This window comes from Schistocerca nitens, chromosome 2, assembly GCF_023898315.1.
Source record: "Schistocerca nitens isolate TAMUIC-IGC-003100 chromosome 2, iqSchNite1.1, whole genome shotgun sequence".
Classification (NCBI taxonomy): domain Eukaryota; kingdom Metazoa; phylum Arthropoda; class Insecta; order Orthoptera; family Acrididae; genus Schistocerca; species Schistocerca nitens.
Window position 1 is genome coordinate 1171121782 of NC_064615.1, and position 15706 is coordinate 1171137487.

Below are 15706 nucleotides of genomic sequence, written 5' to 3' on the forward strand. Positions count from 1 at the left end.
GACCACATTACTGTTTCCCTATTCTTTCAAACTTTCTTAATCATTAATCATTAAACCTATTTGACTTCTTTTGATAACTCTGCACTGACCTGACCAGAAGTCCTGTTCTTTCTGCTACCGAACTTCATCTATTCCCACTATAACTAACACCAGCCTGTTCAATTCCCTTTTTAAATTTTCTAACCCACCTATTAGATTAACATTTCGCGTTGCGGCCAATACAATGCCAGTTTTGTTTTTCCTGGGTAGTCCCCGGTCGTCGGATAACACCACACGACTTCAACCACCTAATGCCCGCTTTTTGTGTTTTGTGACCCATTGAAGGCGTACAAATTTATGTTCTGGTGCAAGAAATGGTCTTTTCGGGGAACCCGGTTCAAAATACCCATTCCATGCAGATACGTTCGCAATGTTTGCTCGGAAATGGTTGAGGTGGACCTAGATTCACTGACAGCGGCCACGCTTGTCAAGTTTGAAACCGATTGCCAATGACAAGGAATGACACTGTTTAGTGATCTCTGAAACTGTCACTTTCAGTGACATACGAACGGCTGGCTACGGGACGGCTGGTGTGGCGTGGGCTATCTGCGTAGCGCTCATGAACGCTATCTTTCCTTTTTTTTCTGTGCTAGAGTTATCACACGCAAACGGATTCGTTTGAACTTGCGAAAAGATCGTCTTTTTCTGAACTCAAAAGCATGGGGATTTTAAGTGGAGTACGAATCATCATCTGGCACTTTCTCAGGAGTCTGTCACTCCTAACGGAAACCTGTCAAGGGCGTAGCAGATAAGCTATTGTTGCTTCCTTCAGTATTTGTGTTTTTCTGCTGTTTATTCATATGTGGCGTCTACCGTAGCAGATGGGGGAGCATCATTGCTTGTGTGTGTTTGTGTGTGTGTGTGTGTGTGTGTGACAGAGAGAGAGAGAGAGAGAGAGAGAGAACGTTCTCTTACTGCATACCGGGAACGCCTGCAACAATTTCAAATAACTTTAGTATACATATGAAGAATAAATTCTATACCGTGTGGGGCAAGACACATTTAACACAGGTAGGAGAAGGATGAAAGTAGCTTAGGTCGGAAGTTATATGTAGAAATAACTGAAATGTTACCGTGTTGAATTAATCAGTTTCGGTGATGTAGACTAATTTTGCACATCTCGACAACTTTTATGTCTAAGTATTCTCGAACTGAACGAACAGGCAATTGTAGATATATTCTGCGCGAGTAACCGAAGCAACATTTTCAGCATAGGATTGCGCTCAGAAGGGCACGTAATTTGGTTACATTTTAATCTGCTTAACTCTTTTATCAGTCAGGATGCTGAAGCACGTACTTTTCTTAATCGAACTTTTGCTAACGGAAATTGGGAACTCTTGAAATGAGAAGTAGTGTGATACAAGTTTTGTTAATGTTGATGCTGAAAAGTTTCGCAAAACTATCCCAGAAATGTGCTAAAGACGAGAGACGCAGCTGAAGGAATCGATTATTGTGTGGAGCTCTAAATCCAGGCTCGGGCGTTGTACGAAGACTTTCGGAAGATTAATTGCTTCCATAAATGCTGTAAAACTTGAGTCTGTACAGGGAGAAGTTTTTCTGACTCGCTTATAGTAAAATAGAATTTGGCAGTAATTGTACCTGGCCTTATTTACGTCGGGTAAAGTAGAACCTACCAGTATAAGAGGAGGCAAACAAAAGTAACAACAGAACAGGTTGATCAGGAGACCTGTTATTGGATGTCACGTGAGCGTAAAATCCATGGAAGAAAGTTCAACCCTTCGAATCTACCCTGTTCGACTGGGAACTGTGAAGTGGAAACTCAGTGGAGGAAACCACAGCTAAACGATAACCAGGTAGAGCTCGTGTTCTGACGGAAGGGGTCCGTCGAGCATTGCGGAGGGTGACTGTAAAAGAATGAAGGAATCGCTCGTGGTTTGCAAAGACCTGCCACTGGTCCAGCTAACGCAGCGAGTGTGCATGAGGTCGACCGGCTTCTCAAAAGCCACACATTTCTGCAGTCAGTGCTAAGCCGCACTTGAAGTTGTGTAAAGAATAACGCTGCAGGACAGTGGAGAACGAGTGATTTGGAACGACGAATCACGCTATACCCTGCGACAATGCGGTGGAAATGTTTGAGTTTGTCGAATATGAAGAGAACGTCACGTGCCATTAAGTGGTGTCGAGAGTGAAGTTCGGAAGACGTTGTGTTACTATACGCGGATGTTCTTGGTTGAGGTATGGTCTGCTCATTGCTGTTAAGAAAACTCTAAACGCGGAGGGATATGAACACATTTCACAGAATTGAGTATGAATATACAGTGAAGAGCCAAACAAAGTGGTACACCAGCCTAATGTCGTGCAGGGCCACCTCGAGCACTGAGAAGTGCCACAAAACGACTTGGCATGCAGTCGACTAATGTCTGAAGCAGTGATAGAGGGAACTGACACTATGAATCCTGCAGGGCTGTCCATATATCCGTAAGAGTAGGAGAAGATGGAGATCTTTTCTGAACAGCACGTTGCAAGGCTTCCCAGATATGCTTCAATAATGTTCACGTGTGGGGAGTTTGGTAGCCAGCGAAACTGTTTAAACTCAGAAGAGTGTTCCTGGAGCCACTCTGTAGCATTTCTGAACGTTTTGGGTGTCGCATTATCCTGCTGAAATCGCCCAAGTCCTTCGGAATGCAGAACGGACAAGAATGGATCCAGGTGATCAGACAGGATGCCAACGTACAGTGTCACCTGCCAGAGTCTTATCTAGACGTATCAGGGGTCGTATATCACTCCAACTGCACACTCCCCACACCATTAGAGAGCCTCCACCAGTTTGACATGCGGGTTCCACGGATTCATGAGGTTGTATCCATTCTCGTACACGTCCATCCGCTCAATACAATTTGAAACGAGACTCGTCCGACCGGTCAACGTGTTTCCATTCATCAACAGTCCAATGTCGGTGTTGACAGGACGAGGCGAGGCATAAAGCTTTCTGTCGTGCAGTCATCAAGGGTACACGAGTGGGCCTTCGGTTCCAAAGCCCACATCGATGATGTTTCGTTGAATGGTTCGCACGCTAACACTTATTGGTGGCCCACATTTGAAATCTGCAGCAATTTGCAGAAGGGTTACACTTCTGTCACGTCGAACGATTCTCTTCAGTCGTCGTTGGTCCAGTTTCTGCTGGATATTTTTCCGATGTCGGAGATTTGATGTTTTACCGGATTCCTGATATTCACGGTACACTAGTGAAATGGTCGTACTGGAAAATCTCCACTTTATCGCTACCTCGTAGATACTGTACCTCATCGCTGGTGCACCGACTATAACACCACGTTCAAACTCAGTTAAATCTTGATAACCTGCCATTGTAGCAGCAGTAACTGATCTAACAACTGCGCAGACACTTGTCTTATACAGGAGTTGCCTACCGCACTGCCGTATTCTGCCTGTTTACACATATCTGTATTTGAATACGCATGCCTATACTTGTTTCCTTGACACTTCAGTGTAGTAGAGGGACATTTTGGAGGCGATTCTCACTTGTAGGAGCACACGACAGTTCACTCCACTATGAAGTGGCCTCTTTGGGGCTATAGTTTGTGAATAATAACACTCCTAGTCTCCTCTGATTCCAGAGGTGAACCCAATGGATTACCTTTGTGATGAGTTACAACATCGACCTACTTTAGTTTCGGCTGTCTAGGAAGAATGAGCTGATATTTCTGCACAGAAGAAACACCTGCCACTGAAAATGTCCCCAGTAAAGTTCAAGCCGTCAACACAGTGAAGTACACACCCAGTATTAGTGTTTATTGCTAGCTGTACGGATACGTTTGATGAGATAGTGTATAAAGACGGAGTTTGGACCAGGACTGACCGATTCCGGCGTCCTAGTATTTCAGTTTTGCGAGCCAACACTAAGGAGCATTACCTCCATTCTTCGCTGAGGCCAGCTGGCCTTCGGCTGTGTAGCGGCTCGGATGTGCTCGCCGACCGAGCCTCACTGCACTAGCGAGTATTTGTTTACGTGCATGCAGCGTTGTGTAGTAATGTGATTTAGATCGACCCGAAGCACGATGGCTCTTTCGTACCGAAAGGTGGCTATCAAACTTACATTACAAACTCAATACATCCGACCTGAAGCATTTGAACAAGAATGCTTTTTGCGTAACGTGGTGCACTTAGAACAACAAGGTCTGCTAGGAATTCATCTGTCCATTGTCTCTATCATGGTTGACCTCAAGTTCATAGACGTGGTTGCTTGTGATAGCCCGATACACAAATTCACCGAATGCTTCCGCTTTTGGCATTCTGAAAGGAACGTGTGTGTGGTGACGGTTGATCATGCTGGTGTGAGAGTTCTGACTGTGCACGTTTACGAACTCCCTTTGAAATCCCGACTGCCGCGGTCATACACGCTTTACGACCGTATGGCACAGTTCTTAGCCATGTGGAGGAAAAATGGAAAACTTTTGAAACATATCCCATACCCAACAGAGTGCGTCATGATCGTATTGAGCTCCGAAAACACATACTTTTATGTTTGTCCATCGGTGGATGACGCTCTGTCGTCATTTACGACGGACAAACGAGGACCTGCTCCGGTTGCGGACAAGGACATGTTCGCTTACACTGCCCTCATTGACATCTCGTCCTGGTATCTCATGTAGCAGCAGATGATCTCATTCCCTCTCACATATTTGGAGGCACTGAGGAATGTCGTGGGTGTCGACCACAACCTGCCCTCATCTCTGGTGCCTGTTAGATTTAGTCCCCAATACTCTACTGCAGCCGTCACATTCGATCCAGCAGCATCTCCATCCTGTCACTACACAACTATGTCGGGGTCGGGAGCAAATGACCGCCCAGTCAGCTCTTCACGAGGATAATACAGAGCCTAGACCCACTTCTTATGGGGAGACGGGCAACGCAAACAGAAATGCCAGAAAAGGAATAAGACGAGGAGTCTGCTCACAGAAAAAGGGCTGCACGAGGGAAGTGTGCAGCCAGAGGACGAGTACGACCCCAATATGTGACTGCCAGCTGGATTAATTGCAGCCACCCTCGTCACGCAGCTGCCACAGCCCGACCTGGAGCACAAAACGCGCGGCTGCGAGACGGAGTTTGCTGAGCAGCAGGACGACCGCACCATTGGGGGGGGGCTAGCGCACGGCAACGGGCGAGACGTGTCCCAGTACTCATTGGGAGACTGGGCTGATGACGTGGTGTAACATTACGAGTCAAGATAGCTGTAACGGAAATTGAATAGCGTAAAGTTATCATTAAAAACGCACGCCGCGCGATTTATGACGATTTGGTTGGTCATAACAGTAGTAACATGCTTTTGAATACAATTAAAATATAACGGCGATACCTGTTTAGTGTTATTGGAAATAATATGTAGTAAATTAATGAGTAAGGTAGCCGATCCTATAAGAAGAGGTACAACTGGGCATATTAAGGTGTTTTGCTTTATATCGACTAAGCCGATGATACGGCGTCTTTTTTTTTCCGTTTACTCTTAGAAGAAAAAAAAAAAAAAGAAAACAAGTAACGAAGTGCTAATTGTGCGTTGTGAAAAATATAGGGGCGAATTTTAAATAGCTACAGTGTATAATCAGACTAACAAATGGACATTCAGTTACGCGAAGTAGCGGACAGTGAAGTGTGGTCATTAAATTGAGTACACCTACAGGGCGGTCAATTCCGGGATAAGTTTATTCGCATCTCACGAGGGACGCGGTATTGAGACCGGTTTTTTTTATTATATCACGGAGAGCGTGCTTCAATTTATAAAAAGGAGAAAAGCTGTATCATTATCATTGACTGTTGGTGTTAAGCAACCAAAACTGTTCATAAAAGGGTTTCGGTGAATGAGTGGTGAATGCGAAATGAAACTGTGAACGAAGTTATGTTAAATAAAGCAGAAGAGACAAGACAGTTTGGTCGTATCTGTTATTATTCCATAAACCGTAACATTCATTCTCGTTGTACGAAGCCTTTATAGACGATCGTTATGACAATTTGCTTTGAAGGGATCTCGTTACGAGTTAAGTTTTGGGGACCTGGTCAACAGGGGATAGTTCGTAGATCTTAACTACTGCAGCTATTCTGGAATCAGGTGCTACCGTGACCGTTGTGTGTTGTCAATGGCTTAAGGTCATCATATCTCATGCTCTAAGATCGACGCGCCTTTCCTCTTAGTATAACGGCGTCTCACGTTAACCACGACAACGCCGACGGCGAAGGAAGATACGGTAGAGTGGAACTGAACGATGTGATACAGGAGACAGACGACGCCCCCCCGCCGACGCTGCGCTGGACGAGCTCCGTACGCACAGTGAGCTACAACTTGCGTGTCGACCGCCCTGGTAACGGGACGGCGATCAGACCACGGTTATGGTCATGCCGCGACCGTTACCAGCCCATCTAATTAACTGCACTGTCACAAGTATACCGCATAGGTACCTGTAACATCAACGGTATTCACACGACGGTAAAGGTATAAATGTTCAGGGATACTCTACGGGCGGCGGTCATGGATATTGTTTTCCTCCAAGAGGTGCGACCTGACATAAGATTAGACTTTTAACGTTGTTTTTCTTTTTGCTCATCAGTCTTCTGTTTGGTTTGATGCAGTCCGCCAAGAATTCCTCTCCTGTACTGACCTCTTCATCTCAGAGTATCACTTTCAATATACGTCCTCAATTATTTGCTGGACGGATCCCAATGTCTGTCTTCCTCTACAATTTTTGCCCTCTACAGCTCCCTCTACTACCGTGGAAGACATTCCCTCATGTCTTAACAGATGTCTTATCATCCTGTCCCTTCTCCTTATCAGTGTTTTCCACATGTTCCCTTCCGATTCTGCGCAGAACCTCCTCATTGCTTACCTTATGAGTCCACCTAAGTTTCAACATTCGTCTGTAGCACTACATTTCAAATGCTTCGATTCTCTTCTGTTCCGGTCTTTCCGTGGTCCATGTTTCACTACCATACAATGCTGTATTCCAGACGTACAGTCACAGAAATTTATTCCTCAAATTAAGGCCGATATTTGACATTAGTACACTCTTCTCTTTGCCTGGAATGCACTTTTTGCCATAGCCAGTCTGCTTCTGATGTCCTCTTTGCTCCGTCCGTCATTGGTTGTATTGCTGCCTAGGTAGCAGAATTCCTTAACTTCATCTACTTCGTGACCATCAATCTTGATGTTAAGTTTCTCGCTGTTGTCATTTCTACTACATCTCATTACCTTCGTCTTTCTTTGATTTACTCTCTGTCCATACTATGTACTCATTAGACTGTTTATTCCGTTGAGCAGATCATGTAATTCTTCTTCACTTTCATTTTACGGTTACGACACATATAGTTTACTGGCTGGAGAAGGTAGTGGAGGCATGGCCATACTGTTAAGCGAAGGGATTGAGGCGGCGGACGTTACTTACCTTCAAATTTTAGTATATCCATCGTTGTGATTGGAGGTCTGAAGAACTTCGGCCGTTCACTCACGCAATAAAATGGAAGATCTATAGGCGTCCTTATGATGTCATTTATTTTATGGCTATTAGTTTCGGTGCTTCGGTGCACCATCTTCAGTCCTTAGCTGTCGCCGAGGAGGTTAACGACATCCGTATAAATGATTCATCAGTGGCCAACATCTGTAACTGGTTTTCGCAGACTGCCTGTAATCGCGATGTTGTCTCTCCCACCACCAACTATAAACGGTTTTTGGTTCACATGGTTCAAATGGCTCTAAAGCACTATGGGACTTAACATCGCAGGCCATCAGTCCCCTAGACTTAGAACTACTTAAACCTAACTAACCTAAGGACATCACACACATCCATGCCCGAGGCAGGATTAGAACCTCCGATCGTAGCAGCAGCGCGGTTCCAGACTGAAGCGCCTAGAACCGCTCGGCCACAGCGGCAGGCTACTGGTTTTTGCAGACTACTTGTAACTACAGTGTTGTCTCTCCAATCATAAACTATCAAGTTGGTGTTTGGAGCTAACATCGCTATTGCTGGTAGTGCGCGAGAACCAGTAATAGACGTTGGCTAATGATGACTTGTGGATATGGACGGCGTTAACATCCTGAGCGTCAGGCCTGAAAATTGAGCACTAAACAACCAAAACTGGTAGCCATGTACTATATGTCATCATAAGGATGGCTGTAGGTTGTAATGTAACCCATCCTTCCAAATTCCAGTTATAGTCCACAATAAGCAAAGTCTTTTATGAAAAATTGGAAAGGAGCGAAGAATACAATAAACTTTACAGTTTATATAGCTTTCCCTATAGACTTGGCTCCAGTTCTTCTTGTCTAGGGGTCTGATTCTTGAAGATGAAATTCTGAAATTGTAGGTGCTCATGCTTGAATTGATCGAAATAATTTGCAGAATTTTTGTTGCTATGTTAATATATTTTGTCACATTTTAGTATACTATAAATTCTTTTGAATTTTCACATTAACAAAGCCGACATTACATCGTTCGCTCCTGGAAATTGAAATAAGAACACCGTGAATTCATTGTCCCAGGAAGGGGAAACTTTATTGACACATTCCTGGGGTCAGATACATCACATGATCACACTGACAGAACCACAGGCACATAGACACAGGCAACAGAGCATGCACAATGTCGGCACTAGTACAGTGTATATCCACCTTTCGCAGCAATGCAGGCTGCTATTCTCCCATGGAGACGATCGTAGAGATGCTGGATGTAGTCCTGTGGAACGGCTTGCCATGCCATTTCCACCTGGCGCCTCAGTTGGACCAGCGTTCGTGCTGGACGTGCAGACCGCGTGAGACGACGCTTCATCCAGTCCCAAACGTGCTCAATGGGGGACAGATCCGGAGATCTTGCTGGCCAGGGTAGTTGACTTACACCTTCCAGAGCACGTTGGGTGGCACGGGATACATGCGGACGTGCATTGTCCTGTTGGAACAGCAAGTTCCCTTGCCGGTCTAGGAATGGTAGAACGATGGGTTCGATGACGGTTTGGATGTACCGTGCACTATTCAGTGTCCCCTCGACGATCACCAGTGGTGTACGGCCAGTGTAGGAGATCGCTCCCCACACCATGATGCCGGGTGTTGGCCCTGTGTGCCTCGGTCGTATGCAGTCCTGATTGTGGCGCTCACCTGCACGGCGCCAAACACGCATACGACCATCATTGGCACCAAGGCAGAAGCGACTCTCATCGCTGAAGACGACACGTCTCCATTCGTCCCTCCATTCACGCCTGTCGCGACACCACTGGAGGCGGGCTGCACGATGGTGGGGCGTGAGCGGAAGACGGCCTAACGGTGTGCGGGACCGTAGCCCAGCTTCATGGAGACGGTTGCGAATGGTCCTCGCCGATACCCCAGGAGCAAGTGTCCCTAATTTGCTGGGAAGTGGCGGTGCGGTCCCCTACGGCACTGCGTAGGATCCTACGGTCTTGGCGTGCATCCGTGCGTCGCTGCGGTCCGGTCCCAAGTCGACGGGCACGTGCACCTTCCGCCGACCACTGGCGACAACATCGATGTACTGTGGAGACCTCACGCCCCACGTGTTGAGCAATTCGGCGGTACGTCCACCCGGCCTCCCGCATGCCCACTATACGCCCTCGCTCAAAGTCCGTCAACTGCACATACGGTTCACGTCCACGCTGTCGCGGCATGCTACCAGTGTTAAAGACTGCGATGGAGCTCCGTATGCCACGGCAAACTGGCTGACACTGACGGCGGCGGTGCACAAATGCTGCGCAGCTAGCGCCATTCGACGGCCAACACCGCGGTTCCTGGTGTGTCCGCTGTGCCGTGCGTGTGATCATTGCTTGTACAGCCCTCTCGCAGTGTCCGGAGCAAGTATGGTGGGTCTGACACACCGGTGTCAATGTGTTCTTTTTTACATTTCCAGGAGTGTACAAAAATACATCTAATCACATCAGATGCTTGCTTATTACTATCTCATTCCGCAGAAATAACAGTATCCCAAAGAGTTTACAAATTTTATTGAGAAATGAATTTTTATTAGTTTTGATTATTATTTCACAAATGAATCCAGAAATGAATGTAGTAAATGGTACTAGATTTCGTAGTTAATAATAGAAATTTTAAGCGTACCAAATAATTCGTAATTTCAAATATTGCTACAAAAATTATTTTATCTGTACATTCAGAGCTACTACTTATCGATTGTAACATCGAAAATAAAGAAATTTCTTTTCATCAATTTTAGCTTGAAATGTAACGTACTGTGTTTACGTAATGGCTTGCCTTCCTTCGGTATCGGCCGGTGTGGCCGTGCGGTTAAAGGCGCTTCAGTCTGGAACCGCGTGACCGCTACGGTCGCAGGTTCGAATCCTGCCTCGGGCATGGATGTGTTTGATGTCCTTAGGTTAGTTAGGTTTAATTAGTTCTAAGTTCTAGGCGACTGATGACCTCAGAAGTTAAGTCGCATAGTGCTCAGAGCCATTTGAGCCTTCGGTATTTGACGCTGGCGGTCGATGCAGTCCATTTGGTGAACGTTTACGCTCTATCAGGGTCGACGAAATGCCGATAATGGACCGCATTCTATTCCGAGGTGACAGCGTTGTTTCTAGGAAACGCGGAGCATTATACAGTGGACGGCGATTTTAACTGTGTTCTGCGCCCCGGGGACCAATACCCACACTTCGTCCCCTGACAAGCGTTGCACCCACTGATACGGGACGTGGTGCTGCAGGACACGGGGACCCTACAACACGGCAACAATCGCAGTACATGTGCCTTATCGGGCACTTGGCCAGCAGCTTAGATACGTATCGCGAGGGATCTGCGCAGTGACAGTAGCCGCTGAGATGTGTGCAACGGGTTTCATCGATCACCAAGTTTCTATCTATGCCGTTAGCTTGTCTCGCCCACAGATAAGACGCAGTATGGGACCATGGAAACTGAACGTTTGCCACCTCTTCGATGAGATCTGTCGCTTTGAGAATGAGGCTACTTGGCGCTGATCCCAACGGAGCCAACGAGCTTACAGTTCCACATTGTTGTGGTGTATTAGTTGCGTCAATCCTCCTACACGCAGGGCATTTATCGGCTATGGTAGAGATAATTTCGGCTAGCAATGGACGACTTCAGAATTTTGTTACGCGGCATTAAGGGAACTGTCAATGCAACCTGCCACACCAGACCGTCAACGAAACGTCCACCGTATCGAAGTCCATTTGCTCCAGTTGACTGCGGTGCAATTGGCAGGCGTCAAGACGGTCTTCATGGCGAATGAGCATCGTTGCATCACATGTACGAGAAAGACGTCAGCGAAACGCACGCTCATTACGCCAGTCAAAATGGCGGAGAGTAGCCAAACTGTGACACAAACAGATATTGCCCGATCGTTCACCCGATACTGTCGTAAATATTATGCCGAGAACTAAAGAAGTGATGTGGGACTGGCCTGCTACCTCCGGGGCACCGTTGTTGCGATGGATTTCGACTTCGTCGATCATAGTTTTCTTTGTGTGGTCGTGGAAAACATAGGCCTCCGCAGCGGGTTTGTCGATGTAGTCCTGCGCTTGATTCACTTAGCACTTCGGGGTAATGGTGGATGGTTACCGATCAGAACCCCTTTCTACCGAGCTTCCCGTGAGGCAATAATGCCCCTTACCCAACGTTCTATTTCCAGTAGCACTCTAGAAAGCCCTGCATGGCGTTTGCCTGCGCTTGGAGACGATTTGTTTACGGACTGCGAGGTTCCGATGTTGTGCATACGCAGACGATGTCGTATTCCTTGGCAGATCAGAGGATGACATACAGACGGTACAACGATGGCTTCAACAGTATGGTACTATGGCGGGTAGTATCATCAGTCTGCGGAAGACTATACTTATGTGTGCAGGATGCTAGCCTTGGGACCGACACTGCCCCTCAAAGTACCTGTACTCATATGTTACGTGGTACTCTTTCTCTGTCATATTCAACGTATTTCAGCGGTCATATATCGTCAGTTGTTACAAAAAATATGTGCACTGGAGCGACTCCCCACACCAACACATGATGGACATCTTTCAGCGGGCACGGTACGCCAAAGTCTACTTAGCCCCAAAATTAAACAATCTAGCCGATGCCCATTACGTTGCTTGAGGCTACAAGCTGCATTTGGACATTTTGTGTGTGCTGAAGTTGGCTATAAAATTCGTGAGACGTTTTGGCATTGCCCTCACATGAAGGTAGCGTAGGTCTGACCAATTTCAGAAACAGAGTACGGGCACAGTGGTCGACAATCACTACACCCTCCAATCCCTGTCGGTCATATTTCACCGTCATTCAATCACATTAGAACGTTACCCGCAGACTATAGGTATTTGCTGGATGACCTGCATTCTACGCGATCGCCCACTACGAGGGACTGTCACCGCTGATGACAAAGACACTAACACACCAACGTCGTCGAATGACGCTCCCCTACCGGATGATGGAAGACAGTAGGGCGTGCGAGCCGTGTTTCTACCCACGGAAGTGCGGGATTCGTGGTCCTTGATAGTGAACGACAAACTCGCTAATCGGTAACGATTGCACTCCATGCATCTGATCGACGCGCCTCTGTGTCCAGTTTGCGCAGTAACTGATTGTGACGCACATCGGCAGACGTGTGGTATGGCCGCTGCACGTTGACTGCTCACACAACGAATGTTTGCCCTACTCTTACAATGGCCACCCACGTCTGATTATTCTGAAGCTCTATTCCACCGGGGTGCCGTCTACTTCTCAGCTGTCAGGACAAATGAGGTCAACTGTATTAAAGGAGAAGCGTTGTACTACTTTTTCCGCGACGGTGGCAAAGACGTGTTAGAATTTTGGCTGTTCCTGCCGGACAAACACGCTGGTATACAACGCCGAGCGAAATGCCGGTCCTCTTTTGCCAAGTATCTAGGTTTGTTGAACTTCCGACTAGCTGGGATGTTCCAGGTGCGAGAAAAAATAGATGAGGATGGTTCTGGGTTCATGATCGATTTCATCCTGTGTACGAAAACACGACCTGGACGATCCTCACGCTCAGCTGTTGTAGGGCTTCCTTTACATAGTTATTATGGTATTTACTTTGTAATTAAAACAGAAACAAACAAATAGAGAAAACAAAAAGAAGAAGAAAACTTCGTATCTTCTCCTTCAACTCCGGTTCCAGACCCACGAGCAGGGCAACGCAGTGGCCAGGCCTCGGGTAGCGACCACTGCCCCCTCTGCTGCCTTGCTCTAAGCCCCTCTTCCCCCCCCCCCCATCCCCCACTTCTCAGTCATCCCTCTACCACAGATAGTCGGTAACGTACGCTTGTGCGGTGGCACTCGACTCCGGAAGTAAGCCAGTTCGAATCCTGGTGGAGAAAAAATTTTCACTGCGCGTATTTGGTCGGCATGGGGAGGAGAGGAGTTGGCGGAAAGTTCCTGATCATCAGACTTCGCACCAGTATCCTGATTTAAATACCATATCTCCCCACTGTGTCTAATGAAGTGAAGGCATGTGACACTGGTGATAATGACCCGTCCGTCGGATGGGGAAGTTACGCTGGGCAGCTCCCTTGGTGCTATTCGCGAGTAGTAGGCTGTGCTCCTCTCCCTTCTCTCGTCGTCATCATCATCATCGTCATCAAATGGTTCAAATGGCTCTGAGCACTATGGGACTCAACTGCTGTGGTCATCAGTCCCCTAGAACTTAGAACTACTTAAACCTAACTAACCTAAGGACATCACACACATCCATGCCCGAGGCAGGATTCGAACCTGCGACCGTAGCAGTCGCACGGCTCCGGACTGCGCGCCTAGAACCGCGAGACCACTGCGGCCGGCCTCATCATCATCATCATCATCATCATCATCATCATCATCATCATCATCATCATCAACGCAAACGTATTCCACTCAACACATATACAATACATAGGTGTAGTATTACAAAAAGTTAACCGTTTCGACTTACAAGGCCATCTTCAGACATTTACTATTTATTCTAGAACAAAAGCAATCTGGTGATTTTCATTTATTATAATGTTCTACCAAGAACCGACGGAAGATTCTGTTAAGAGCATGTTATAAGCAAACAACTAACGTCTAATCATCATTATATCAGTGTACTAATACTTTAAAGCGCGTTTAAATGTCGCTACAAAGTATATCGTTTCATTAAAAAATGTAATTGCTTTAAAATCTCAGTCTGTTTGGTATTATTATTACCTACACAATATAAATGCGTGCGCCTAAGCTTGCTATTCTTTCCCAGAAATATCGACGACATATCTTCAACCATTAAAGAAACACAACGTCTGTAGTCTTTAGGTGGTTCAACTCCTCATGCGATTGGGATAAATCATGAGTAATGAGCTACTGAACAGAAAGATATCTGAGTGAGATAGGAACAGTCATCAGGGGCCGCGCGATGCGTTACGTAATGGCTTACGGAAGGTGACGCTGACTGGTTCGTTTTGTTTCCAGGAGCCTGCGCAACAACCGGACGCGCATCCACCGGAACCTGTTCGTGGCGATGGTGGTGCAGGTGGTGATCCGGCTGACGCTGTACGCCGACCAGGCGGTGGTGCGCGGCGGAGCCGTCGCCGACCCCGTGCCCGTGACGCCCGTGGGCGGTGGGGGCGGCGGGGGCGGCGCCGCGGCGGCCGGGGACCGCAACAAGACGGCGGTGGGGGCGGCGGAGTCCACGCAGCCGGCGCCGGCCGCCCCGAGGGCCGCCCACCGCCAGGGCATCGACAACACGGTCAGGCTCTGCCACTACTTACTCTGTAACTCTAGACCGCATCTGTGCACCACCCGCGACTGGGACGGGAAAGGAGGGAAGTGGTACACAAAGTACCCTCTGCCACACACCATGAGATCGCTTGCACAGTACAGACGTAGATATAAACCTTCCGTCCAAAAAGATTCGCTACAGACTTTATTTCCGACGTATAAACCCAGTAACTGCCGCAGCAGCTTGAACTGTCGACTGAGCAGCAGACGTGCATTGGACGACTCAGTTTTGACTTGTCAAGTAGTGGGCACGCAGCCATGGTGTGTCAGCGTTGTTGAATCACAAATCGCTTTGGAGAGAGATGTCTAAATGAAATGTTCAAGAGAGTCTCTGGGATTGTTTCAAAAAGAGATAAATATTGTGCAAAATTTGTTCCACACATCTTGGCCCCTCAACAAAATCAACAATATGTGGAGGCCTAGCACCACTTCATTGAAATGCTAAGTTGGAGAATTCCTTGTTGGAAAAATAAATTATTACGGTGATTAGTCAGTGTTGTCATTACTAACCTACAATACAACAAGAAAGTGGAGAAATTCACGTGAAGGCTCAACTGTTTGCTGCCGCAACCTACACTCAAAACAGTGAGACACCAAAACTGAACAACATGCCAAAGGGCGATTTTTCTGACAGTTGCACGTGGCTGTATGAAAGTTCTGTGCTTTGCATTCCAATGAGAGGAGACTTTATAGAATTCTTGAAGAACTAAAACCACCATCTTAACGATCCGTTTTTTTTTTCATCCATTCTCGTTACTTTGTGTACGGACAGTGTCGATGTCCTATACGTAAGAAAGGAAATGGCAATGATTGTTCAAACTACATAGGCTTAAGCCATTTTTAGCTGGTGTACTCACTGCTGTTAACTATAGACTGAAATTTAAAGTTAAGCAACATTTAAGATAAGATGAACTTGAAATCAGGAAAAGGAAAGGA

General features: G+C 46.9%; 1 protein-coding gene across 1 annotated transcript in view; it reads left to right on the plus strand.

Annotated features, from left to right (window-relative positions):
- The window catches only part of LOC126235632 (PDF receptor-like), a 368747-nt gene that overhangs the window by 276436 nt on the left and 76605 nt on the right, over positions 1–15706 (plus strand). Inside the window, exon 6 of the mRNA XM_049944344.1 lies at positions 14462–14738. Coding sequence (XP_049800301.1) covers positions 14462–14738 — 277 coding nt within the window. The remainder of the gene's footprint in view (positions 1–14461; positions 14739–15706) is intronic.